A 27,435-nucleotide genomic window follows, 5' to 3' on the forward strand; every position below is an offset into this window, starting at 1 on the left:
CCAGGGGTTTTTGCGCTAGCTGGTAAGCAAGTTTAATACATGAAACGATCCATCTGGAAATGGAACATTTTGAGGTAGCATGGACTGTCCTGATCGATCCATAGTTAACGAAAAGATGATCAGAATGACAAATCACTTTAGACCTGTCAAGATAGAATTTTAAAACCCTTTTCAGGTCTAAAGAATGCAGAGCCCTCTCAGCTGGAGTAGAGGGGTTGGGAAAAAAAAAGTGGGCAGAGAAATGGTCTGATTTACATGAAAATCTGACACCACTTTAGGCAGAAAAAATGGATGCGTCCGCAGCACCACCCTATTCAAATGGAACACCGTATAGGGTTCTGATGCACAGAGGGCTTGAATCTCGTTCACTCTGCGAGCTGACGTGATAGCCACCAAAAAAGCCGCTTTCCATGAAAGATGTTGTAAAGTAGCTTTGTGAATGGGTTCAAAAGGAGGACCCATTAACTTTGATAGCACCAGGTTCAACTCCCAGGATGGAGAAGGAGGACGCACTGGAGGGTATACTTTTTTCAACCCTTGCAGGAAGTCCTTGACAGATGTTAGCTGGAAAAAAGAGGTTTGAGAAGGTGACCGCCTATAAGCCGTTATGGCCGCTAGGTGCACCTTGATGGAATTAAATTTTAAACCTGCTTTAGCCAGATACAACAAATAAGGAAGAACTGCTTCTTGACATTTGATCGGATCATGACTATTCTGTATACACCACATATAGAATCTCTTCCACTTGCATGCATACGAATGTCTGGTGGAAGGACGCCTTGCTTCTTTCAGAATGAACATGCAGGCCTCTGGCAAACCTAGATGGCCGTATTGGATGACCTCAGGAGCCATGCTGCCAAGCTCAGTGACGAAAGGTTGGGATGGTAGATCCTCCCATCCATCTTGGACAACAGGTCCGGCCTGCATGGTAGCCTCTTGTGAGGAGTTACTGACAGGTGAAGCAGGTCCGTGTACCACCACTGCCTCGGCCAATCGAGAGCAATCAATATCATTGTTGTGTGTTAGCTTGCTCACTACCTTCGGAATCAACGGGAGAGGTGGAAAGGGGTACACAAATTTGTTTGACCAGTCGATCAAAAGAGCATTCCCTCTCGAGCCTGGCCGGTGGAACCTGGAGGCTAAGCTTCGGCATTTGGCGTTTTGGTCGTCCGCGAACAGGTCTATGGTGGGACGACCCCAGGATTGAAAAAGTTCCTCTACCACTTCGTCGTGAAGAACCCAATCTTCCTTGTCGTCGAAATGACGGCTTAGAGCGTCTGCCCTCACGTTTTGTTCTCCTGGAAGGTGAACCACCGTGACAGATAGCCTGCGAGCCAGAAGCCAATGCCAGATCCTCTGCGCTTCCAACGATAATGTCCGGGAGCGCGTTCCCCCCTGCTTGTTCAAGTAGTACATCGTGGTGGTGTTGTCCGTCTGTACTAGCACAGATGCCTCTTGGATTGAGGGGAGGAACGCTTTGAGAGCTAGGTGGACTGCTCTCAGCTCCAGCATGTTGATATTGTAAGTGCTTTCCTTGTGTGACCACTGACCTTGCACCTGCAGTGGGCCCATGTGCGCTCCCCAGCCCAGAAGGGAAGCGTCCGTGATCAGTGTTTGCACAGGGCGAGGTTGGTGGAACAGGACTCCCTCCTGCATATTCTGAGCTTTTGTCCACCACGGAATAGAAGCTCGAGCTGCGTCTGAGATGGTGATGTGATCGTCCCAGGGAGCCGATTGCTGATCCCACTTGTCTTCCATTTCCTGCTGAAGAGGACGCATTCAAAGTCTGGCATTCGGGACTAGGAAGATGCAAGACGCCATCGACCCTAGCAGGGAGGCAATCCTGCGCACTTTCTGAGTCTTGCCGCGAAGAATCAGTTGACATTTCTGGGTGATTGATAATTGTCTCTCCTCCGAAGGAAACACTTTTCCTGCTTCGGAGTCTAGCAGAGCTCCAAGGAAGTGGATTCTCTGGGTGGGCTGAATGACAGACTTTCCGAAGTTGACATGTAGCCCTAGTCTCTGGCAGAGCTGTATACAATTCTGGAACTGATTTCTTACTCTGACTGGGGAAGGACCTTTCACCAGCCAATCGTCCAAGTATGGGTACACGAAGACCCCTCTGCGGCGTAGAGCAGCTGCCACCACTGCAACACACTTCGTGAACACCCGAGGGGCCGACTTCAACCCAAACGGTAGGACTTTGAACTGATAGTGGGAGATCCCCACCCTGAACCGAAGAAATCTTCTGTGACTGGGGTGTATTGGAACATGAAAATAAGCATCTTGAAGGTCCAGCGAACACATCCAATCTCCCTTCCTGAGATGTGGATATATTTGGTGAAGCGCCAACATGCGAAATCTTTCCTTTTTGACGTGCAGATTTAGTGTTCGCAAGTCCAGAATGGGTCTGTATTCTGCCTTCTGTCCTTTTTTCTTGACCCGAAAATAACGGGAGTACACCCCTTTCCCCATCTGAGAGACCGGCACTCCCTCGATAGCTGACTTTTCAAATAGAGTGGCGACTTCTCTTTGCAGTAGGTGCAGCTGATGATTTGATGTTGACATCGGGGGAACCGGTGGAGGCAGATGATTGAAACGAAGACCGTACCCATTCTGAAATGTAGACAACACCCATCTGTCTTTTGTGATGCTTTGCCACTCTTTCAAATGCTTTTCCAGGCTTCCCCCCACTGGAGTGGTCCACGGCGCTGGGGGAAGAGATGACTCATTGCTTGGATTGAGTCTTGCCGGTGTTGTTGCCTTGGCGTTGATTACTTCCTCCCTTGTAATTACGCTTTCCTTTGTACTGGGACTTTTGCTGCCCCTGCTGATCGTGGCTCTTCTGCCAGTTCGGGGTTTGAACCCGCTGCTTTGTAGAGCCCTTGTTGAAGGAGCAAAATTTCCTCTTGAACTCCTTCTTCTCAAGACCCACCGCCTTGAGAGTTTCCAGCTCTGCCTTCATGCGCTGCATCTCTTCGTCCGCACTTGTGCCAAACAACGAAGCACCTGAAAAAGGCAAGTTCAATATGCACGCTTGGGCTTCTGGTTTCAAAGCCGTTAGGCGCAACCATGATGACCTCCTTGCCGTTACCCCATGAGCATACCCATGAGCTGCTAGGGTAGCCCCATCCGCTGCGGCGCTTATCACCTGGTTGGAGACTTGACTGCCTTCCAGGAGGATTTCTTCAAAGTCCTTACGATCCTCTGCTGGGAGTTTCTCCACAAAACGCTGCAGAGAATCCCACAGGGATCGGCCATAACGCCACAAGAGGGCTTCCGCATTGGCAACTTTGAGAAAAGCCGCTGATGTATTGCAGACCCGCCTTCCCCACGAGTCTTGCATCTTACTGTCCTTATCCGGAGGCACAGTGGAGGATGAGGCGACTGCATTGGACTTCCTCTCCGCTGCGATAATCACTGAGTCCGGGGGAAGATCAGCTCTGAGGAAAAGCAGATCGTCCTCTGGAGATTTGTACTTTTTAAGAATCCTTGCCAGAGCCGCCTTGACCGTCGCTGGGGTTAAGAAGACGTCCATAACTGGCTCTATAATCCCCGACACCAAAGGCAGAAGAGGTTTGGGTGCAGACCTATGCTGTAGTGTTTCAAAAATTACTGAGGTCTTGATCTGCGGAGCTTTTAAGTTAACTCCCAGCTTAAGAGCTCCCCTACCAAGTATGTCCTGAAAAGTGAAGATATCAATTGGAGATACCCTCGTTGAAGAGTCTGTTAGGGTAGGAGAGTAGTTTCTGTGAGAGCGGGTCGAGGAAGAAGAAGTAGAAGGAGTTCTTCGCTCTTTTCTTTTGCTTCTTGATCGTGATCTACGCCTGCTGGTTCGCACCCTGGAGCGTGATCTTTCCTTCTGGCGAACTGGGGAGAGCGATCTTACCCTCTGGCGAACTGGGGAGCGTGATCTTTCCCTCTGGCAAACTGGAGAGCGTGATCTTTCCCTCTGGCGAACTGGAGAGCGTGATCTTTCCCTCTAGCGAACTGGAGAGCGTGATCTTTCCCTCTGGCGAACTGGGGAGCGTGACCTTTCTCTCTGGCGAACTGGGGAGCGTGATCTTTCTCTCTGGCGAACTGGGGAGCGTGATCTTTCTCTCTGGCGAACTGGAGAGCGTGATCCTTCTCTTTGCCTCACCGGAGAGCGTGACCGTTCTCTAGGCCTAGAGAGCGGTTGCTGCATCAGATACGCTGTTTCCTTGTCCTTAGCCCAGTGATGAAGTGGCTTGTACCATCTCGGTGAAAGCCTGACAGTAGGCGACTTTGGAGCTGAATTTTTCACTGGAGAGTGTGATGGAGGCGTTGCATCCCTTTGCGAATGCCTGGATTCCTCGCTGCCCGACTTGTAAATAATTAAATCCGGGCCAGAGTCCGAACCTGAGCCAGCCGCAGACCTGGAGCGACTGCGAGAGTCCCTCTGCTCTGGAGATCTCTTCCGCTTGGCAGCGTGATTGTCACTCACTTGCGAATCCTGGTCATCCTCTGCAGCTGAAGCGGGTCCAGACGACCTTAGAGACTGCTGCGCCACTGGTTGAGGCTGAACCACTGGAGTCCAATGCCTCGACGTCGACTTCCGAGGAGGTGAAGTCCATAAAGGCTTTTCCAACGTCGAGCTTTGTTCATCTCTCGACGGCGAGTGTCCTGCCGACGTTTATGAATGCCTCGACGTCGAGCGTCGATGGTGTGACGCCGACAGAGGAAGCTTCGAGGTCGAACTACCATGGTCCTTCGACGACGATGAATGCCTCGACGTCGAGTGCCGATGGGTCGTCGACGGAGAATCCCTCAACGTCGATCGCCGATGACCTGGCGACGACGTTGAGGGTGCTTCGAGGTCGATCGCTTCTTCGGCGTCGATCGCCGATGACCTGGCGATGACGGAGGGTGCTTCGACGTCGATCGCCGATGACCTGGCGACGACGGAGGATGCCTCAACGTCGAGCGTCGATAGCCAGACGACGACGGAGGCTGCCTCGACGCCGAGCGCCGACGACTAGGCGACGGCGGAGGCTTAGACGTCGAAAACTCTACCTCAGCCTTCGACGACGGAGGTCTCGACGTTGAGCCGCCCTGCTTCAACAGCGACCTCTCTCTCGACGCTGCACATCGCCCGGTTGACGGCAGCGGAGTTTTCTTGACTTTCGATGCTGAAGACTTCACCTTCTTCGTCGTTGGAGACCTCGACGCTGATCCCGACGCCGAAGGAGAGCAGGTCGGGACTTTTTTCGACGTCGACCGCTTCTTAAGTCTCTTTGGAGACCTACCTCTCTCAGAAAGTCCATAAATCCTGCTTCTTTCTCTGTCCTTGATAGTCCTGGATGACAAGGACTGGCAGTGGACACAAGATGCTACCTCATGAGAGTCAGGTAGACAGCGAATACACACTGGATGTGTATCTGACCAAGCCTTCTTATCCCACAAAAACAACACACCTGCCAGTACTGGAAGTCACTAATTTATATTTGAACTAACCTTTATGAATGAAACATACCGGTCCGTTTAATTTCCGTCACTAGTTTAATATTTCATTTTGTCACTAGTGGAACATTAGTTCATCAATAATTCAACATTTTGTGTATATATAAACAACTGTACATATAAAACATTACACTTTGTCATAACAAATTATCAATAAACAATACAGTTCTCAATTTTCAACACATCCAACTTTCATTCTGGCCAACACATTCATACTACTCTCATGCATCAAAACAAACACTTTTGGTCCCATTGTCTACTATCCATTATCTATCCTTATAGATTGTATTTTTAAGTTTTTCCAGTTTTTTTGTTCAAACAGTCCTTTGGAAAACAGAACCAAGTCCTCAAAGTCCAAGACTCCCTTTGTATTCCAATTGAACCAAGACAATAGGCATCAAACCAGGTCGACGCGTTTCAAACCCCCTATTGCGGGGTTCTCCTCAGGACCAACAATCTCTTATTTGCATGGAGCAGAATCCTTTTGCTGAGAAAGTGCTGTGGAGACACTGGACACGAAACACTCTTTTTAAATTTGAGGAAATGTTTCGCGTGTAGCAGCAGTCAATGCCCAAGTTTGAATAAAGGCAGCGGCCCGGTATTTCTTTTCGTCCTCTGCCTCGTTCCGTCGCTCATCTCACAGTGTTGGGGCTGTTCGGACAAAAAAACTGGAAAAACTTAAAAATACCATCAATAAGGATAGATAATGGATAGTAGAGAATGGGACCAAAAGTGTTTGTTTTGATGCATGAGAGTAGTATGAATGTGTTGGCCAGAATGAAAGTTGGATGTGTTGAAAATTGAGAACTGTATTGTTTATTGATATTTTGTTATGACAAAGTGTAATGTTTTATATGTACAGTTGTTTATATATACACAAAATGTTGAATTATTGATGAACTAATGTTCCACTAGTGACAAAATTAAATATTAAACTAGTGACGGAAATTAAAAAACGGACCGGTATGTTTCATTCATAAAGGTTAGTTCAAATATAAATTAGTGACTTCCAGTACTGGCAGGTGTGTTGTTTTTGTTGGTTACTTTAGGCTCAGCCTTACTGTGTCAGAGCCACAACCCGGTGTCGTTTTTCCTTCTTATGCCCACAGGCAGGGCAGGTGTCAAAAAGAGCCTTTTGACAAAAAATTAACCTTTTATGAGCCCAAAAAAGGTATAACTATCTCTCTAGGGTAAAAATCGGTCGAGTGAGATCAAAAAATTGGAGAAAACACCAAGTAATTCTGACAGAAAGTCAAAAAAAGGTGGGAGCTGTAAACCATGGTCCTGACAGAAGGAGCCGGAAAGAACAACTGACCTAACTGTCACCGCTGAGGCATGCTGGGAAGCGTGGGGACAGGGCTGCCTTAAAGGCACAGTGCCAGTTTTTTGTTGAAAATGCTTTCATTTTCTATGTTATTGCTTTTCAATGCAGCCTGAGGCTAACAATGTCTTTTTATGAGCAATTTTCAGGAGTTATGAGTGGTTGTACTCATTAAAGCACAACATTCAAAGGATATTTGATTTAATGTGTTCTTTTTTTCCTTTATAATTGCAGTACATGTACAAGGTTTTACATTGTGTTAGCCTCTTTTTGGAGCTGCAGTGGTATGAGAAATATAATATATGTACGTACATATATGTGGAGCTAGATATGTGTTTTTACATATATATTTTTATATTGTTTCCGGGGTCCCGCACATGGGCGGGAATATTCAGTGCTTTTGACTATTGATGAGGATCCCCTGGAAGAGAATTTTCTTTCCAAGTCCCATTTGGACAGATACTTAGGACTTCTGACCATTGAGGAAGAGAACCTACATTCCACTGGCTGGTGGCACAGGACACAGCAGTGGAGTTGTTTGCTAAGGTCTGTATTTGATTACCCAGCAACAAGGGTTGAAATGCCAGTCTGCCTGCACTTGACCCAAAAACACTTCTGTGCCTATTTAACTCCTGCTTTGACCACAATGTACTGAGCGCTAGTCCTCGAAGGTTAGCACCCCAACTCTGATGATAAAAGAGCTCTCCTTTCTGAAGATGTTCTGCATACTTCCACCACTGCAACTCACTCACCACACATTGAGGCATAGCTTTCCTTTAAGTCTACAAATAACTTGTAGCGGTTTCATGGTCGAGGGGGCGTGTGTCCTATCCACCTACGTTGCCCCGTTGCTTGTGTATTCAAAGTAGTGAGTGTTCCTGGTCGAAAGTACTACAACTACCAGCATGCTAAGGGGCTGGCATATGGAGGCACAAGGCGGTTCATACAAAAGCACCTCCCTCCCAAGAGGAAGGTGCTTGTCAATCATCCCGGATTGTTTGGAGAGGGCGGATGGTGATCCCCGCCGGAATTCCGCTGGAAGATAGGAGCCTGCCGTGCCTTGAAACCTGTGATGAACCTTGCTTCCTGGAACCTGTGGAAGGTCGCGTATTTGCGATAAGTACTGAGCCGATCGGAGTGCGGGCCCGCCTCCATTGTGTGTTTGTTCGGTGCCTTTAATTGTTTCTCTAGATAGTAACCGCGGTGTACTACAAACGCGCCTTGCTTTTGTTTGGCATCATGAGTGCTCGAAGGGTTTTGTGAGAGAACGCGTCTGCTGTTAAAGACGCGCACTCCGACATTCCTTTCGCCTATAGCAGGAGACGCGTTGGAGAGTTGCATTCCTCCTAATACCCTTGTACTGTGTTGTGAAGTCACAGGGGTAATTGAATCTGAGACTACCGTTTGTTTTTGTTTCATTGAAGAGAGGAGCTGTACAAACAAGAACAGCGACTAGTGTTGTGCAGTTAACAACCGGAACTGATTTTCTGATGCACTTGTGCTCCTGTTCCTCTGATACTGGGCGGCATATCTGGAATGTTCTAAGTGAAAGATGACCTATCAGTAATCCTCTTAAGGATTAAGTACTTTATCATAGAAGGTCTTTTCTACAATGATGCCTAATGCCAACATTCCCTGATTGGGTGGTGTGATACTTTGGTGAGTAGTAAGAGAAGGTTTCTGGGCTTTACTATCGCTCTTCAAAGGATTGATATAAACCTTCTGTTTTTGTCCTTCCTTATTACAGTGTGGACGCTCCTATGGATATCTCGCAGGCCATTGACCCGTACTCAGGGGGACCCACAGAAAACCATCTACCACCTGTTTAATATTTTATCCACTTCCCCTTTTCCTTCCTGGGCACGTATTCACACAGAGAGTTGGTTATTTCCCTGTTGGGATCGTGTTTAGGCGGGACTAGGGGGCCTATCGTCAGACATCGTTTCTGCTGGTCATCTGAATAAGGTTAGTGGCGAATTTCTATGCTTGCGCTACGGCCAATCCTTACATAACTAATTCCACTAGATACACAGGACCCACTGAAGGGGCCTCATCCTCAAATGAGCTGATGGATAAGGAATGAGTATAGACTATTGCTGGATAGCTTGGGAGGCAGTATATAGATCCAGAGGTTACTCTAATAAGTACATAAAGATATGGGGACCCTGGAACGACCATTTCCACATTCCCTGACCCAGGTATGAGTTACGGGGTTTTACCTTGTATAGTATCTCTGTCTCATTATTTGCATATCTGTTCAATTTGGAAAATGGGGAAATAAGGCTAAGTGGATACATCTTTGATTAATAACTCTGTGCCGATGCAGATTCTTCTGAAAATTGTGGGGATTCTGCAAAAGACATTTTTATGTGGTTATGAATTGTGTTATTATTGTAAAAACAATAAAAATAATTTCCCCCAAGAAAGTAAAGGTCCAAGAATAAGGTGAAGAAAACTGAGGAAACTCAGCAGCTCAGGATTCTGAATCTATAGAGCAGCAAAAAAAGGAACAAGCTTAATAACACTTGCAGTGCTTTACATTGATCTTTTTCACCACTGATGCTGAAGTTCGACAGCCCCTCTCTAACATTAAACAACATGACACGGTGCAAGTGACCCCCTAGGTACCAAAAATAATTCCAGATACCATCTATGATCTGGAAGGAGGGTGATTGAAAGGAACTTGTGAGAAGAGGTATCCATTAGAATTCTCTTAAATCACACAGAGAATGTGAATGCAAATATAGACATCTAGCCTTTCAAATATTTGAAAACTGATCTACTTGTAACCTGTCTGGAAGACAAAATAATAGTTCTCTTATTAATCTTTTTATAATGCTTTGTTTGTGAGAAGAGTTCCTTTTTGCACATGGAGGATGGCGGATACAGGCAAAGAAATGGAAACGTCCGTTTGTCTATAGCGGACATATAGACATATGTGCCGCTAAAGGGTACTTCATGTCCCCCTGTTTCACTGCCCGAATATGTTCTCCAATCCACTCTCTCAGTGATCGGATAGTGCTTCCTATGTATTTCTTGGTGCATTTACATTCTATGGCATATACGACAAATGTAGTCAGACAGTTAATGTTCGATCTTATCTCAAAGGTTCTGCCATATGTCTATATGTCTGCTACAGTTAAACAGACGTTTCCATTTCTACGGAATGGAACATATACCGAGACACCCTAGAGGTGGGAACAGGGAGCTGGAATTACGTAAAAGGGAAGCACTCTGGATTTTAAAGCTTAGAAGTACGGAGTGTGGACGTAATATCGATCAGGAATTACACTATTTCTTGGGTGCGTGAATGAAATTGAGAAAATGGTCTGATCTGTGTGGACTGGTTTAACTTATGTGACACACAACTGATATAATGCCTTAATGTGTATTACTGGAAATGAACATGCTGATATAACTTGAGATATAATTAGAGCTGTAAATTGCAACTGTGTTTCTTTTTTTCTGTTACATTTGCATTCTCTCCCTAGTGAAATAGGAGGAGTGTCACTAATGATATGTGTTTGTATACTTGATTTAAGGTATACTCCTGTGTTCGAATCTTAATCGATGGAGAGAATTAGGAGGCATGAAGGCACAAAATACAAAATTATCTAAATAGATGGCACGCACCTATTTAGCACTTAAGTACACAGTGTTCACAATATTAAATTTCAAAATAATAGCTCACTACATTGACACTATATAGGTCTTGAAATACGATCTCGTTTGCAAATTCACTACAAAATTTCGTATTATTACGTATTTCATGACCTATATAGTTTGACATGTTTATCTCACCTCGAAACTAATAGTTATAAAAAACACACCGAATCTGAAATTTGAAAACTTTATTCAATAGTTAATCATACGTTATGAAAATATTGCATGAGCTCAATTTTGACGGTCAACGTGCGTCGCAGTCTATACGCCGAACCTGATTGTCCAGCGCCGTATGGATGAGATCACATCCATTGGGAACGACAAGTGATAAAGTACCCAAGCGCGGTATGGATCAGGTTTCCTCTATTGGGATCGATTATTGTTAAAATACTATGGGGATTTGATTACTACTAGCTTGATACTTAAAACCGACATTGACACATAAGTTTACTTGCATTATATTACGATATATGAGCAACAGGCTAGAACCATGCGGTGAAACTTGAATAAATATATACTCAAACATTAAGGAACTTTTTACCTCTATATTCCTCCTACAATATGGCGGAACCTTTGCAACGGAACGTGTAACAGAGGCTTAGGTATCACGATACTTGTGATGTGTAGTCACGGCCCTTTACGTAGGGATCAGGAAGTGTTACTTAACACACACGAAAGCAGCACTCGACAGTTGCATACCACACACGAGAGCAACAGGAGCGACGTGCTTGACAAATAGGAGTGATGATACCAAGGTGAGATTATATCCGTGAAGATATTTTAGGATGTCGCTATGATGGGCGCATTTACGATATATGTATAAATTTAACATATTGTGATTCCCGTTTCCGGCTCAAGTTAAAACATGTGATTGGGAGCTACCGATTGCTCCGGTATATTATTCTGAATTATACTTAGATTCACTGTCAACTCTTGAGAAACTTCGTAATTACTAATGTGGTCTTGGGTTCAATCGTTAATTTGAGGGACAGACGTGTATCCATATAAGTTGAATACTAGTCCATGGACCCAGGTATATGTTAATATGTTAGCTACTCTTATGGGTATTACAACATTAGAGGACACGTGGAGTGGAGTATATATGTATGGTTCAAAACAGGATACATTTGTGGCAAGGAGTGTATTTACCTTCATACCCATTTGGGCTTACAGATACCTGCAATCAATACACTCAGATACTTGTTTGAATTAAGAGTGGGCGCGTCGCAAGAAACTAGAACCCCTATGTGGGTCGGAATTATCCCCACATATCAAGTAGGTGGTTGGATTTTTAATATGTAGCCTTGATAAAACCTTTGTCTCAAACGATTAAGTAGAGTGATTGGATTGTATACTAAAGATTCCTTATCTGTCTTTTGATAAAACCTCATAGAATTCGCGGATGAGAAGCTTTAGGTATTTATTGGTCTTGGCTTATCACTATTGAGAAACACGCTTGTATACTTCACGGTGAATCGCACTTAGCAATCACGTTGATTGGGATTTTGGGGGAAGATATAGTTTTATCTTAAATTTTTGATCTTCATTACACACTGTGGGATATGTGTGATAGGAATACTAGGTCACAACGACATTACAGATGTGTGAACCGCACAGTCTGGTTTCAAGGTTGCACATATTGCTCGTTAACCACAACTACACATGCTAACATCTCTCTCCATCAAATTCGGGTTATATGGTCCTACGCCATAGATATGGCGTCTCTGTACTTTTTTACTTTTTTACTCTTCTTGCGAAACTTTCTATACTGTGCCTTGCCGAGATTATTGAAGTGCATGCGACTTTGTTAAACTTTACTATATGCGACATTGATCTTGCACATTAAACACATGAGTACTGTATATGTTTTTACATTTATACAGCCTTGAGGAAGTCGCGGGAGAGACCCCCCCAATGCGACGAAACACGTGTTGGCTGTGATGAATACATTATAGACGGAATAAGATGGAATAAACAACGAACAACCTTTTGTTTTCCTACAAAGTTGAATTTATTTGCTGGACTATTGACATATGAATTGTTCTTGAATCCTAATAGGGAACCCTTTATATAACTTGACGTGTGCTGGGGAGTGTATGAATTTGTAGCTTTGAGCACAGGCTCAGGTTTATAGAGTTTAGTGGTTCTCTATACCTTGCGGCACAGTCCTCAATAGGGATTTCTGCACCTAATATCCATGTGTAATTTCTACCGAGAAACGCCAATACCCTAGACATAATACCACACCTCAAGTTTAACTACTCTCACATCTGGATGGTGCTAATGAGAGGAATCAAATTTCTCACTGATAAACCGTTCACCATCAAATGGCATGTCTATGAAGTTTACCTGCACATCACCCGAGGACCTTGAAAGGTGTATGCACACCTAACCATAGGACCACACCAGTATTCATTGAATGGGTCACAGAGTTGTGTTAGGGTCTTCTTTTTCAACTCTTGGCAATCCCTCACTAACTGGGAAAAGGGACCTTTATGTGGTGAGGTACACTAGGCCAGTCTAACATGGTACGGTGTAACATGTCAGCAGTAGTTAACGTAGCTGTGCACAGTGACAGACTGCAAGAAACACATTTCATCCCCTAACCTTGTTCATTTCAGGGTAAGAACCAATTCCCTTCCCAGCACTGCCAATAGCTCTCCTTATTACTCAGTTGTTTAGTGTTCTCTGTGTGCCAGATATCACCTAAGCCAATTACTGCAACTACTCACAACACAAAACCCACCCATTTTTATTCGGAAAAGTGTGTGAAGGCAGGGTGGTAGGAATTCAGTGATTCACACAAATTCCAGAACTTTCTCATAGACATGAGAAGATATTCATTATGACCAATTGAAAAAAAAGTAGAATATTTACATTTCAAACTTAATTTAAGTGAACTTTTTATTTCAATTCACAAACATTCACATACATATGCCTGGAAAGCTTCCAGGAGTACTAATTGAAATGTCATATGTGATCTCATTTAGCCTTCTATTTTTTCTTTGTGGTAATCTACATAGCACACATTTAGCACAGTTGAAGTGAATTTTTTTTTTTTCTCCCAAGGGCCTTTCCATTATACCACCACCAAATGTGCAGATCATCCATTTCTGCTCCCATCCCAGAAGAGAGATACTCCATTCCCAGGCTGCAGTCAATTTCCGACCATTTCCAGGGTGGAATGGCTAAAGAGACAACCCAAAACATATACCAACTCCACATGGTAATGGATGGCATGTCAGACTTACCCTACATTAGACCCCTTTTGTAGGGAAACCCATTCCCATTCTGCAACATACTTACTCAGTGAGCCAGGGCACGTCCATGAACAGCCAGCTACTAAGCCCTCACCTCTTGGGCAAGCTCTCAACTGCAGACTAGCTCTGCCTCAAAGAGCAGTTATTTCCTAGACATAGTGACATCCTGTGCAATACCCTACTAAAAATGACGGTGGAAGACATCCTGTGCCACCTCAGAGTGTAACTTCCATTCGTGATCCGCTAGGTAACGGTGGTTGAGATCATCTGCCCCGTACGACCCACGACCCTACAAAGCTCAGTTTGTTGCAGCAACAAATGGCAATTGTGCTTCACCTTGATGGTTGGGAGAAATGCCTTCAGTGCCAAGCAAATCGTTTAGAACTTCAGCAAGGTGATGTGGGGATGAGCTTTTGCTGATGAGCTTTTGCTGGAGACCAGAATACTCGGATCGCCACTTCTCCAAGATGATCTCTCCAACCCAGAAGTAATGCATACGTTAGGACTGTTAGATCTGGGCGCAGTAGGGAGAGGGGTCTGCCCTGTCCTATTCTGGTCGAGCAACCACCACTGAGATCTTTCGCAATCTCCTTCAACACCTGGAATCTAACATATTGCCTTTGTCCTTAGCGTACTGAAACTTCAAATCCCATTTATGGGTGGGCAGTATGTTGCATTCTGCCTGCGGAATTGACGGATTTTGGCCACTCTGGGTTACTCTTTAACGTGGAGTTCCGGCTGAATTCCACCAATTGTCACGTGGCTGAATTTATCTCTGTGCGTCTTCAGAATATGTGAGCTGATGAATAAGATTTGGTGTTTCCTAGCGCGATTTTCTAATGCAGGCAGTCCCTGGCATTCACAGGCAGTTATGGCCAGAGGGCCAGTATTTGAGTAGATTTGCTGCAGCTCAAGTAGATTTTCTACTTTAGCTGCAGCAAAATCAACTCATATGGCTGCACCTTCTTGTGCAACGCATGGTGCAGTTCACACTGATTTTCAGCGCTGCTCGCACTACCGGTGCCAAATTGTAGCAAGAGCTGTATATTTTCTGTCTTTTGGCAGAATTCTGCATAATCTCCCGGAGATTTTCTGTAACTCTGTGGAAGTCTACTGAGTGAAACTCAGTGAGTTTGCCCACCTCCAATCCGAGGGCAGAGCCCACATGTGCCACCTAGTGTGGTCCACAAGCAGGATACAGGAGGCCAAGAAGGCACAGAACCAAACTCACTGAGATTCAGGCCGCAGGTTGAAACAGGGGGATCATAGCCAGAATGTCCTGACTTATTGAGGTGTATGGATGTTTCGGAAAAGCACTGCATCCAGGATGACTTCAATGAAGAGAACTCGTGAAGGAGTCAGTTTTCATTTTGGTATGTTGATGGAATATCTAACAATATCAACAGGTCGACCATCGTCTAGAGGTGGTCTATGACCAGTTGAGGCGAGTCAGCCTTCAACAGCCGGTTGTCAAGGTATCGGAAGACTGATATTTCCAACCTCTGCTGCGGCCACCACCATCACTTTTATTAACATCCAAGTTGCACTGATCAGGCCAAAACTAGCACAGAGCGCTGGAAGTGCTTGTGGCCTACCTGAAACAGCAGATAGTGTCTATGGAACTGCCAGACAAAGATGGGAATGGGTAGAGAAAACCTCACTTGTGAAAAATGTGAATACATAACAGATTAAAAACTAGGTTCTTTCAGAACCACAAACTTCCCCACATGACTGAACTGCATTAAATAGAAAGAACATTGAATTCTTCTAAAACATTGAAATCCTTCCCTTAATCATAACAACTTAGATGCCCAGTACATCACTGACATGCAGAGAGAAATCTAAAACCCTTGGGTGGATTGCAGTATCTTGTACTCTTCATGAAGTCACTAAGTACTTAATTTGACAGTGATGGGTAAAAGTAGGTATTACTGCTATGAAACATGTGAAGTCTGGAAGCCTTGAAAAGATAGGATATTCAAACAAGCATTGAATATAAAAATAATACAAAGCTAGAGATCCATTTGTAAAGCAAGTACCTTTTGCTTTACTTTTAGTTATTCATCACCCTACTGACAACTAGGTTTAATCTTTGGCTAATCATCTTTCATAGTTGTGATTGTTGGTGGAGGCCAGGCTTTTTTTCCTGCTACTAACCATCTCTTTTAGGGGCCCGCTCCACCTGAAAGTTAGGGACTGGCAGAAACAGAAAGTGTGGCAGCTGGTCAGCACCATCCTGGAAATTGGTGATTGCAGAGGAGACGAGTACGTTTGCGTGCTCAGAGAACACATCCAGTACCTGTCCGTTAACATAGTCAGACATGAGATGTCGCACCAAGTCAATCTTCCTGGCATGGTCTGAAAAGAGGCAGAGAGCAAAAGGGACATGCAAAATGAAGGGTACAAGCAATGAAGCAAGAGAGGGGAAAGCATGAAATAATGGAAGCAGGATGGTGGAGCAGGCAAGGAATAGATGTCATTTGTGATCAAAGAAATGAAGCGCATGCAATGAGAATGAAAGAGGGAGTAGGAGACAAAGGATAAGGGTGAGTTAGAGTGATAGGCAGAGAATTGAGGGCCACCATGAAGGAAAAAAAGGAAGAGCGGTCAATGAGAAGTATGCAAGGGGTGAGTCGTGAATGAGGAATAGAGAGATAGGAGCAGAGAATATTGAACAGAGAGGAAAGATCACGAATAAAGAAAGAAAAGTAGTGTAGCCAAGAAAAGAAGAGGAAGTAAGCAGTGAATTTTAAAAAGGGAGGCCACCATCAGTGAGTAAAAAGTCATTAAGGACATATAATAAGCAGTGAAGGAAGACACAGCAGACAATGAAGGAAAAGAAAGTAAACATTTAGGAACAATAAGGTAAGCCAGGGATGAAATGATATGCATTTAGAACAAGAGGAAGGTAATGAAAAAGGAGTGATGGAAGGTAAAAAAGGAGGAAATGTTGAATCAAGATAGCGGACAAATGGGTCCAATCAGGCAGCAAAATGGTATTTGGATGAGGAACATAAAAAGAAAACAGAAGAAAAAATTAACAGAAAAATGAGCATGCAGAGGATAATATCACTGTTACATGAACAAGTGGGCTTCATTCCAGCAAAATGAAAGGGTTTTGAGAAACCTAAGTACACTATTCTACTGAATTAAGAGGGACAACAGACAGGTAAACCCCGAGATCGCCCAACTAAGAGAAAAGTAATTTCCCTGATCACCCACTCAGAGCGTTAGATTGCCTGCGATCACCCATAAGAAAGAATATACTGGCCCAAAAAATCACATCGGAGGCTACCAAAAATCAGCAACCAAAGAAGAAGTAAGTGCTATCCTTTTGTAGAAGACATTTTGACAAATGACATGTTAAGAATAAATGAATAAGATCTCATAAGACAGAATATTCTCTTTGAATTCCTTCATGTACAAATTCTGTCATGAGGAAAGTTCCATTTTAATTATTTAGAAGCTAAAACACAATCTGTTTTTAATAATGGGGAGAGAGTATTGATACTATTCACTATGAGAATCCTATAAATATCATGGTAAATCTATTTTACTGAATTGCCTCTACCAGGAAAATGATATGATAGTCCCAATGGCACTAAAAGCTTGTTCAAAAGCCCTGTGTGTACTTGCTCACACATGGAAAGACAGATGTGGGCACACACATGTGAGAATATAAAAACAAAAATGATGAAATTAGTGTTTCTGCATCTAAAATGGAAAATAATGGGAGCTATGATGTGCCAAAGTGTATATCAGAATATAAACAATTTGAGCTTTATATGAAACTGAAAGATAAGGTTAATGTGTGTTCAAAACAATAAATTTAAACATTAGGAAAATACTAAAGATAGTTAAAGAAAAAAATGTTTGAGCATCCTTTCATGGAAGTAAAGTGCACCATTGACCTACATTATAAAGAGGAATTTCTTCGTGAACATCTTGAAGAATCTGTGTACACTCACCTGGCTTAGAGAGAGGCATGGGAGGTGGAAAAAACTTTCGTAATGGCTGTGGTGGGCTGCCAACAAAAGAGAACGATTAGAGGTTTAATCTGAGTCACACTTATAGCAGTATCAAAAAAGTCTCTTGTCTGTAGAAAGCAAACAACAAAGCAGACCAATCAGTAATCACACTTGAGCATAGTGGTAAGACTGAGGAAATTGATGAAAGAAAACTGTGATCAAAGCAGGAGGATACCTTGACTCCAGACTGTGCATGGACAGGAACTTTCAGAACCACATTCTGTGACAGAATATGGGCTTTCCTTAGACCAGGCTGTGCCAGTGCATGCAATGTTCGGGACCAAACTGCTGCTGCAGAGGCTTTCATGATAACATTTTATGCCAGTGCAGAGAATCTTCAGATGGAACCCTGTGCCAGAGCAAGGGCCACCCAAACCAATGCATGCAGAACAGCAGATTTCTTACTCCTACATTGCAGCTGCACATGGATTCCCAAAACTCCAGCCTGTGCCAGAGCAGGGCCTAAAATAACCCAAGTGTATGCCAGTACTTCTATCTCCTTGATTTTAAGCGTTGGTTGCTCATGAACTTTGTTCGTGACAGTGCAGCAATTCTTCTGACTCCAGAATTTGCTTGCTTCAGGATACCTTACCATAGTCTGTGCCAATCTAACATCTTTCTAGATCACTGAATATAACAGCACACAGACTCACCTAAACGTAATCTTTGAAATGGCACAACTCTGCTTGCACCTTGCTCATCTAAGTGCACTGCCTCTACTGCCACTAGCACATGCACTCTCAGGGACTCTACGTACAGAAATATTTCAGCACCTAAATCAAACATATTCAGCTTCTCTTGCATCTATTCTATGACAACTCATTCATCACAGATTGTGACAGTGCTAGGAGTCTTCAGCACCCAGGCAAAGCAAGCACAGCAATTCTCCTACTCCAGGTACAGACTCTACAAGGACTCTCCGGTTGCAAACGTTGAAATTCCTCTGTCCAAATCAGTGATGCTGCAAACACTCTGCTCCCAGTTTCTGTCATAAGCATCAACTTGTCTCTTTATGAGACCATGTTGGCAAATACCTGCAACCATTCTATGGTAGCCTTCTAAGTTTAAGTGGTTACCTGAGATCGAGTCCTTGCAGATGGAGTGGATGTTGCTGATAGTGTCCAAATACTTCAAACACAATAGGTTTTGTCTTTATATACTCAATAAAGGATTCGGTCACTTCCACAGCAATCTGCAATTTAGAAAGTCAAAAAATCAGATGCATATAATGTCTGCCAAAATGCTTGCACAACTGGAAGAAGCCTACAGCTGGAGCGGTCATCCTCGAAGCTGGGAAACCCGGTTCGAGTCTCGGCAGGGACGCTCAATAAAATCTGATTCGGGGCAAATCACTTCATCTCCCTGTGCCTAACAAAAAAAACAAATAATGCGCCCATCATTAAAGCAACTGGTGCTCATGTAAAGCGGTCTGATACCTTCGGGTCGAGTTCATGCTATATTAAACAAAAAAAGAATAAAAAAAATAAATAACACATTTGCTGGAATGCTCCGTTCTGAATGGCAACAGATCCCTTAACTCCAAAATTGCTCGGAACCCGCCCTATGTGCAAACTGCAAATGATGCTCCAGTGTCACAAACGTTAATTTAAACTTTAGGCTGTATTTCAAACTTCTAAATTATAAAAATAGTATCTCTCAGCAAATGCATTTAGCCAATTCTTTACAAAATACCATTCACCGGTCACACATGTATGGGATTTGCCTTAGCCTTCCCTCATGGTCTTACTGGGTAATACAAATGCAAAAAGAGGAGTGATCATTCAAGATGGGTTTAATTGAGGTAATTACAAAGCAGTTAGTTATTACCTTTGATATTTAATAATCCAATAATTATTCAGAGTTCAAATTTTGAACTAAGTAATTGACCTCTCACATCATTCCTATGCTACTGGTTCCCTTTAATAAACATGATATGTCACATCTTTAAAACAAATTGTAATAAAACAGCAAACTAGTTCTAAACAGCAATAACATCTTAAAACGCCACATTCATTTTCAAGATATACAATTTCACATGATCTCTAGCACCACTCACCGGATGAAGGGTGAAACATTTAATCTGGAAAACCATCTTGCCTCTTTTACTCTATAAATTCCAAACAATTTCAAGCTATCAACTTTGCACAAATGTTTTTTTTAAACATATTGTGCTGTGGCATAGCTAAGATTTTTATTTTGATTGGCTCTAATATGTTCCACTATCTGTGTTTTTTAAATTTCTGATTGTGCTCTCCTGTATTTTTTTACCACAAAGGCATACTATAAAACATACTACAAAAAATTGTTAAACAATTAATGAACAAACACGTTTCATATTCTTTTTTTTTTTTATAACACTTTTTTATGGTTGCAGCATAAGTATCACAAATGAAAAGGTAATTACACGGACTGGCTTCAACATTCGGCCAATGCCCGTCAGTTATGCAACTTTTTCTTGTCTCTAGATTCCCAAGATTCCCCATGAATCAAGTACAAGCGTGGGGTTTCAGCAAAACTACTAGTAGGTACATAAGAAATGAGAAACGTAATCCCCGAAACAGCCACTTCCATGCCCACCTCCCCCCCCCCCTCAGATCCTTCCCACCCTCTCCCGACGTATGTTCACCCACTAGTCATAACTGGGTTATGTAATATAGTCTATGTCATTGCCGCCCCTAATCACCTCCGTTGGGTCTGTGTCACCCGGCAATTCCTCTGAGGCCCCAACTCAAGTTCTCTGTGGCTTCACTCCAAACACGTTTCATATTCTTGTGATTTTGGGCCATATGTAGGAAGCCTAATTGCGCTCGCAAATACTGAAATTCACAGAATTTCAGCATTTGTGATCGCAATTAGGGCAGTGTGCTATGTAGCACACAAAAACCCACATGCAAAATAATCAATCGCAAAATTTGCGATTCCTTATTTTGCTATTGCATTTAAGGAATCGCAAATTGCGATTTCTTAAATGCAATGTAGGAAGCACCCAAGTTGTGCAAATTTTGGCTTAAGGAATCGCAAAATACCACCAATTTCAGGTTGGTGATATTTTGCGATTTCTTTGAAAAATGCACTTTTTGGCATTTTTCAAAGTGCCATGTGGGTCACATACATGCGGGCCACATGTGCACACATGTTAATTTCAGGGGTGCAAAAGGGTGTCCTATTGACCCCCTTACAACCCTGAAATTGCATTCTCAATTTGTGAATATGTAATTGAGAATCGCAAATTGAGAATGTCTTCCTATTCATTCCTATGGGCCTTCTAGCCCAAAGGAATGAATGAGAAGGTATTCCTTATTTGCGAATCTCAATTTGCGATTCGCAAATAAGGAGTAAGCGGGATTCGCAAAAAAAATTCAAATCTTACCTACATTGCGTTTTGCGATTCTCTAATTGCGATTCCCTAAAAATCGCAATTTGAGAATCGTAAAACACAAATTACCTACATATGGCCCTTAGTTTTTAGGTTGTCAAAACATTTGATGGGGCTTAGTCAAAAGTTCACATTTTACAATGTCCACAAGCTACCCTTAGGTAGAGGAGAAAGCCTACTATTGTCAGCATTTCAAAATAGCTCTCACAAAATGTATTTTTCAGATTAGACAATGTTTTGTACGTTATTGAAGGATGTTCCAGGACACACCATTTTTTACCTTGAGTTAGAAGGTGCCAAGGCATCTCTAATCTCTCTATGCGGTATAACATTTCCAGTAGTATGTACATATCATTCTGGTCTGAGTGCCTGGATTTAGGTGAATATTCAAATAGCACTTTCTTTCTACTCAAAGACTTCACTCTATTCGAAGTTGCCTTTAATTTGGCGATTTATAACCATATTTGATCAATCTTTCCTTCATTTTTGGAAATTCTTTAAAAAATGTTGGTTCCGAGGTTACTATTTTTTTTCACACTCAAAAAACAAAAAAAAATCAACAAAAGGAATGCTTTCAATTAATTTATACAGCATGCAAATGTAAAAGAATAGAATTTGAAGCAGTGTGTTTTCCATGAATATACGTCCTCATTTTAACATTTATCTCAATTGTTGAATTTAAAAATACTAACGATTCTTTGCTTTTGCCCAACATTAACTTGATGTTCAAAGGATTCGCATTTAACCCCTTCAGTGCGGATGACAAAGCCAGCTCGTCATGGGCGTTACCTGCGCTACGCGGATGACGAGCTGGCTTTGTCACAAACCGCGCATTTTTGAAATTCCAGCGCACAGCGGGAAAACGCGGTAGCGGTTAAAATAATCAAAATTCGCTCAATAAAGTCACTGGATCACTCCATATGAAAAAATATATTGTCTATGAATTGAAACAAACCATAGAAACATGGTTCATGACTTCGCATGTGGGTGGAAGGATTTGGGACCAATTCGTTTTATTGCATATTAATTGAATGAACATGCTAGAAAATTTCCAATAGTTTGTGGACAGTTAACAGTATTTCATTTGGTAATGGATGAAAGGTCCACAAATCATTATGTACTAGAATAACCAAATCAGGCTTAAGAGCATGGAGATAACTTTCACTAGCAGAATGGTCTTAAACAGGTTATTCGTGATCCACCAGTAGCTTGCTTGCCTTCTGAGTAGATTACACATAATAATTGCCCATCAGTTGGCTTGAGAATATGCAACTGCATAATTGCCACAGCAGCACGTTAACATACTGTTGATCCTGTTCTATGAAGCAAAATAGCGGACAGTGAATGACCAAGCAGTCCGGTCACTCTTCAATAATTATTTCTTTCTCTCTTTTTGCTTCAATTCGGTCTTGCTTTTTCTTTTTTCTTCTCGCCTTCGATTGTTCTTTTTTGCCACTCCTTCCTTTCTTTCCTTCTCCATTTATTTTTCTCCCCCGTTTTGCCATCTCTTATTTTTTATATTCGCTTTACTTCTGTCTAGTTATTTCTTTATTTTCCTATCTTACCTGGTCTTTCTTTTTCGATTTCTTCTTTCCCCGCCTTCCTTTCCAATCTATTTCTCTTCTTTGCGGTCTTCATTTTCTTTTTCCCCTATCTTACTCTTCTCTCATTTTGCTTTCCTTTTTCTGCTTCTTTTGGATGGGGAAACCAAGAGGCTGGACCCATTGGGAAAGAAGATGTTTTCTTCCGCCAGCCTGAGATTGCGGTCTGTGAACTGCGTAAAACCTATAGGGCCATTACACACTCTGCGGGACACGGTTGCGCAAGTGCTGCCACAGGTCCAGGAGGAGGACCAGGAGGACTCGCTCAGGCTGTTGCTGATGGGAGAGACGGAGCAAAGCTCACTAACCACTGTGGGTTTGACACCACCAACTCACTATGCAGAGAAGTTTCATCGAAGTTGGCCTAGAAGCACCACACCTGGCTAAGGACGACTGGCTGTTCGAGGGATGTCCAGGCAATCCTTATGTACATACTCTTCGATGCTACCCGTCTCTTCGGAGACTAGGCAGGTTCGGCGCTGAAGTGCTTCAAGGACAGTCAGGCTACGGCTAAGTCTTTGGGCCTTTCTAAGGCCCCACATCGCCCCCAATTCACCTTTCGCTCCTTTTGTAGCTATGGAAGGGGCTTCCAACCATGCCAATTCTCTCCCAGCCACTGAGGTGCACATGCTCCCCAGCCTCTACGATGGTACAAAAGGGGGTGGTGATGGACGGAGCATCTGAACAAATCAAACACTCACACCCAGTCAAAAGATCTGGGTTTGATCCATCACCGTTCTTTAGCCCACTCTGCCACCCCAGTTCAGACATGGCTATATGCAAATCAGTCTGACCCTGTGCCTCATGGGAACAGTCCAGCCCGAACTGCCAAGCCATGTCTTCCCTGGACCGGAAACAAGCTTCCGAGGACCGGTTTCTGGCATTACAGCCGTCTTCAGCCCGGCTTGCTTGAATCCAGTGGCAAAGTGAGCAAGGGACTCACGTCTGAGCATACCCTGCCACACTTATGGCGGCCAAAGCGGTACAAAAGGGGGTGGTGATGGACGGAGTATCTGAACCAATCAAACACTCACACCCAGTCAAAAGATCTGGGTTTGATCCATCACCGTTCTTTAGCCTACTCTGCCACCCCAGTTCAGACATGGCTATATGCAAATCAGTCTGACCCTCTGCCTCATGGGAACAGTCCAGCCCGAACTGCCAAGCCATGTCTTCCCTGGACCGGAAACAAGCTTCCGAGGACCAGTTTCTAGCATTACAGCCGTCTTCAGCCCTGCTTGCTTGAATCCAGTGGCAAAGTGAGCAAGGGACTCACGTCTGAGCATACCCTGCCACACTTATGGCGGCCAAAGCGGTACAAAAGGGGGTGGTGATGGACAGAGCATCTGAACCAATCAAACATTCACACCCAGTCAAAAGATCTGGGTTTGATCCATCACCGTTCTTTAGCCCACTCTGCCTCTACGAGGCAGAGGGTGCGGTGCCCACAGACTTGGCATCAGGATTCACCATCATCTGCCCCACTGGCTGTTCATTACATTGGACAGGTGAGTTTTGCAAATTGTCCCACGGAGCTATTCCCTCCCCTTCATGACACCCCCTCCCTCGATTCCATCATATCACTAACGGCTGACTAACTGACTGACTGACTGAGGATCATCTGTCCCTTCTCCGTAAGCAAGTCATCTCCCTCTTGGCCAACGGAGCCATAGAGAGGGTTCTGGAGCCAGAAGTAGAATGTGTTTGCTATTCCTGTTACTTTCTGGTTCCCAAAAACGACAAAGGCCTTCATCCTATTTTGGATCTGCGGGCCGTCAGTTTCTTCTACCTCAAGAATGAGAAAATCAAAATGCTCACGTTGGCTCAGGTCTTGACTCTCCTGGAAATAGGAGACTGGATGGTGGCGTTGGACTTGCAGGCTGCCTATATCCACATTCCCGTCCTGCCTGCCCACTGGTGATATATGCGGTGTGTGGTAGGCCACAAGCATTTTCAATTCACTCTGCTCTCTTTTGGCCCCACCAGTGCCCTTCGGGTGTTCACCAAGGTAATGGTGGTGGTTGCAGCTCATCTGTGGAGTTCAGGGGTGCCAGTCTTCCCCTATCTCTACGACTGGCTGTTCTGGGTGGATGACAAACTCTTTGTGGGATATTCTGATGTGATAGGAACGGGCCATGCAGAAATTGACCATCTCTAGAAGGGTTGTGCTCTGCATTAAGTTCTGCTATACAGTGGCCAAAAAGCACCCTCCTGAAGGTTTGCAAACTCATTCCAACAGAGCTTAAGCTGCAACCACTTCGTTAGCACGTAGAGTCCCGGTCTTGGACATCTTCCAGGCAGCAATGTAAGCTTCCGTGCACAAGTTAACCAAACATTTTTGTCTGGACAGTTAGGTCCGTAGAACGAGCACTTCGCCCATTCGGTCCTGCAGGAATTCCTTGTGTGAAATAGGTCCGCAGCCACACCTCCGGGGATGGTATTGCTTGGGTATTTATTTAAAGGTAAGGAATCTACGGTAGAATCTCTAGCAGATGCACAAGTTACTTACCTTCGGTAATGCCTTATCTGATAGAGAATATATCTAGCCACATATTCCTTATCGACCCACCCATCCTCTCTGCTCTGTGAAAGGATTTCTAGGGACAGGGCTGATCCGTTTCAGGGCCCTAGTTTTCCACACCAGTGATATTCATGGCTCTGCTCTTCAGGTGTGGAAAGTTGTGAAAAGAAACTGACATCAGCGCACCTAGGTTTCGGCCAAATACATGCGGAGCCTAAAAACACCATCTACTAGCACGTAGGGGTACTGCTTTCAAAAAATCTTCTGGATCCAGCCTGACTCCTGGGAAATTCAAAGGGATTGAATCTGCTCAATCAGATAAGGTGTTACCGAAAGTAAGTAAATTGTTCATTATGATTGCTTGACTGGAATATTAGTAGGGGGAGGGGCGGGGGATTGATGACAGGGATAGAGAGCTGTGAAGCTGATTCCCATCGGAGTACTAACCAGGACTGACCCTGCTTAGCTTCCGAGACCAGGCGCATTCAGGGTGGTATGGCCATAGGCAAGAGCTGTGAAGTTCACATGTGCCACTCCTCAAAATGTATTGATTGTTAATGGTCCCGGTTAAAGGTTCAAAATAAATGTTAAAATAAGAGCGTTCTGATGAACAAGTTACTTCCCTTTGGTAACGCCTTATCTGGTAGAGACAGGTACTAAAATTAGATACCAAAGCGAAATCATTCCTGGAGGAAGGCCTGCGAACTGAGCAGATCAAAATCCCGGAGTAGTACTAACAGGTGGCTAGCTTGAGAGTAAGAAGATAGAAGAGACCCGCTGCTCTAAGGCAGTATGGCTAACAAGAAATTGCTCTGCAGCTCAAAAGCTGTGGTAGGAACCACAGGTAACAAAAGCAAAAGATAGAAAAATATGTACTCCTGGCAGAGGAACAGAAATGTGCCCAAAGACAACATTCTACCTCAACCTAAATACGAATGCACAGGCACGACAGAACCCGAAACAGGGTCGGCCGCGAGGAAGGGAACCCAGGACAGAAAGCAACGCTACTGAGCCATTACTGCTCGCGGTCGGAAAACATTATCGTGGCCAAACTGTTTTGTAAAAAAAGACAGAAGGGAAACCATAAGTCATGCACAAGGAACAGCATGGAGCAATACTCGAACAGTATGCCTAGACAAAGAAACTACCAGAGCCAGAGGTAGCACCTCTGGGAGCATACACAAGATACTCATATGGGTAAGAAAAAAGAGAACAATGGGAATTTTAAAAGATTAAGGAAGGTTCATAACCGTTCCATTGCAGTTACTGAAGGACACAGAGAGGCAGCACTCAATACAGCGAACTTGCAACAGGTCCACCAGGGAAGATGCCTTTTTGTAGGTAATACTTAGATGATCTGATGCATATGCTTTTAAATCTTCATGCTTTGTAAGTATTTTCCAATGGTTTTGTAATGAATCTCTTATTGTATTACTCGAGAAGTTGTATTGTGTGATATACCTTATATTATTCTCCTCTGGTTGTTCCCTTTGCTTCTCTTTGAGGCTCTTGGGATGCACTAAAGACTCTTCTTTTTCATAGCCCTTGTTTTTGCATTGTCCAAAACCACCATTGGGTATCCTCTTCTCAGAAATCTCCTTTACATCTGGTCAATCTGTGAGAGGAACTTTGATCTTCAGTACAGTTTCTACGTGCTCGAAGAAACTCCTCATAGGGGATACTCCATTTAAGACATTTTGGGTGAGCACTATTTGCTAAGAGGATACTGTTGCATGCGGTCGGCTTGCGGAAGAGGGTTGTACATATTTTTGCTCTTTGATATAAATATGTATATTCAGGTAGTCTATCTCTTGGAGGCTGATGTTATATGTGAATTTCAGCTGGAATGCGTTATTATTATGCGATTTAAGAAAGGAATTGAGATCATAGGTGGTACCTTCCCAAATTAAAAACAAATCATCTATATAACGCGTCTAGTGTATCACGTTGTCCATCAATTTTTTGTTTGTTTCAGACCAGATATTTTCTGCTTCCTACAGGCCCATTGTCAGATTAGCATATGTGGGCACAGAGGATGTACCCATTGTCTGTAGAATTTCTTATCAAAGATCAATGTTATTTGTAAGACAGAAATTAATCATGTCAAGAATCACATTGGTTTGGCCCAGGACACTTGATCGTGATCTCAGGTAAAATTCACAGGCTTTCATAACATCCTCATGT

At 43.5% G+C, this 27,435-nt stretch overlaps 1 protein-coding gene across 4 annotated transcripts in view; it reads right to left on the bottom strand.

Moving 5' to 3' along the window:
• The window catches only part of KIF1B (kinesin family member 1B), a 1,137,443-nt gene that overhangs the window by 398,968 nt on the left and 711,040 nt on the right, over positions 1-27,435 (bottom strand). For all 4 annotated transcript variants that reach the window (XM_078642264.1, XM_078642262.1, XM_078642263.1 and 1 more), the window contains 2 exons: positions 18,830-18,945; positions 17,694-17,749 (listed from right to left, as the gene is read on the bottom strand). In XM_078642264.1, coding sequence (XP_078498390.1) covers positions 17,694-17,749; positions 18,830-18,945 — 172 coding nt within the window. The remainder of the gene's footprint in view (positions 1-17,693; positions 17,750-18,829; positions 18,946-27,435) is intronic.

Source organism: Lissotriton helveticus, chromosome 5_1 (assembly GCF_964261635.1).
Source record: "Lissotriton helveticus chromosome 5_1, aLisHel1.1, whole genome shotgun sequence".
NCBI classification, from domain to species: domain Eukaryota; kingdom Metazoa; phylum Chordata; class Amphibia; order Caudata; family Salamandridae; genus Lissotriton; species Lissotriton helveticus.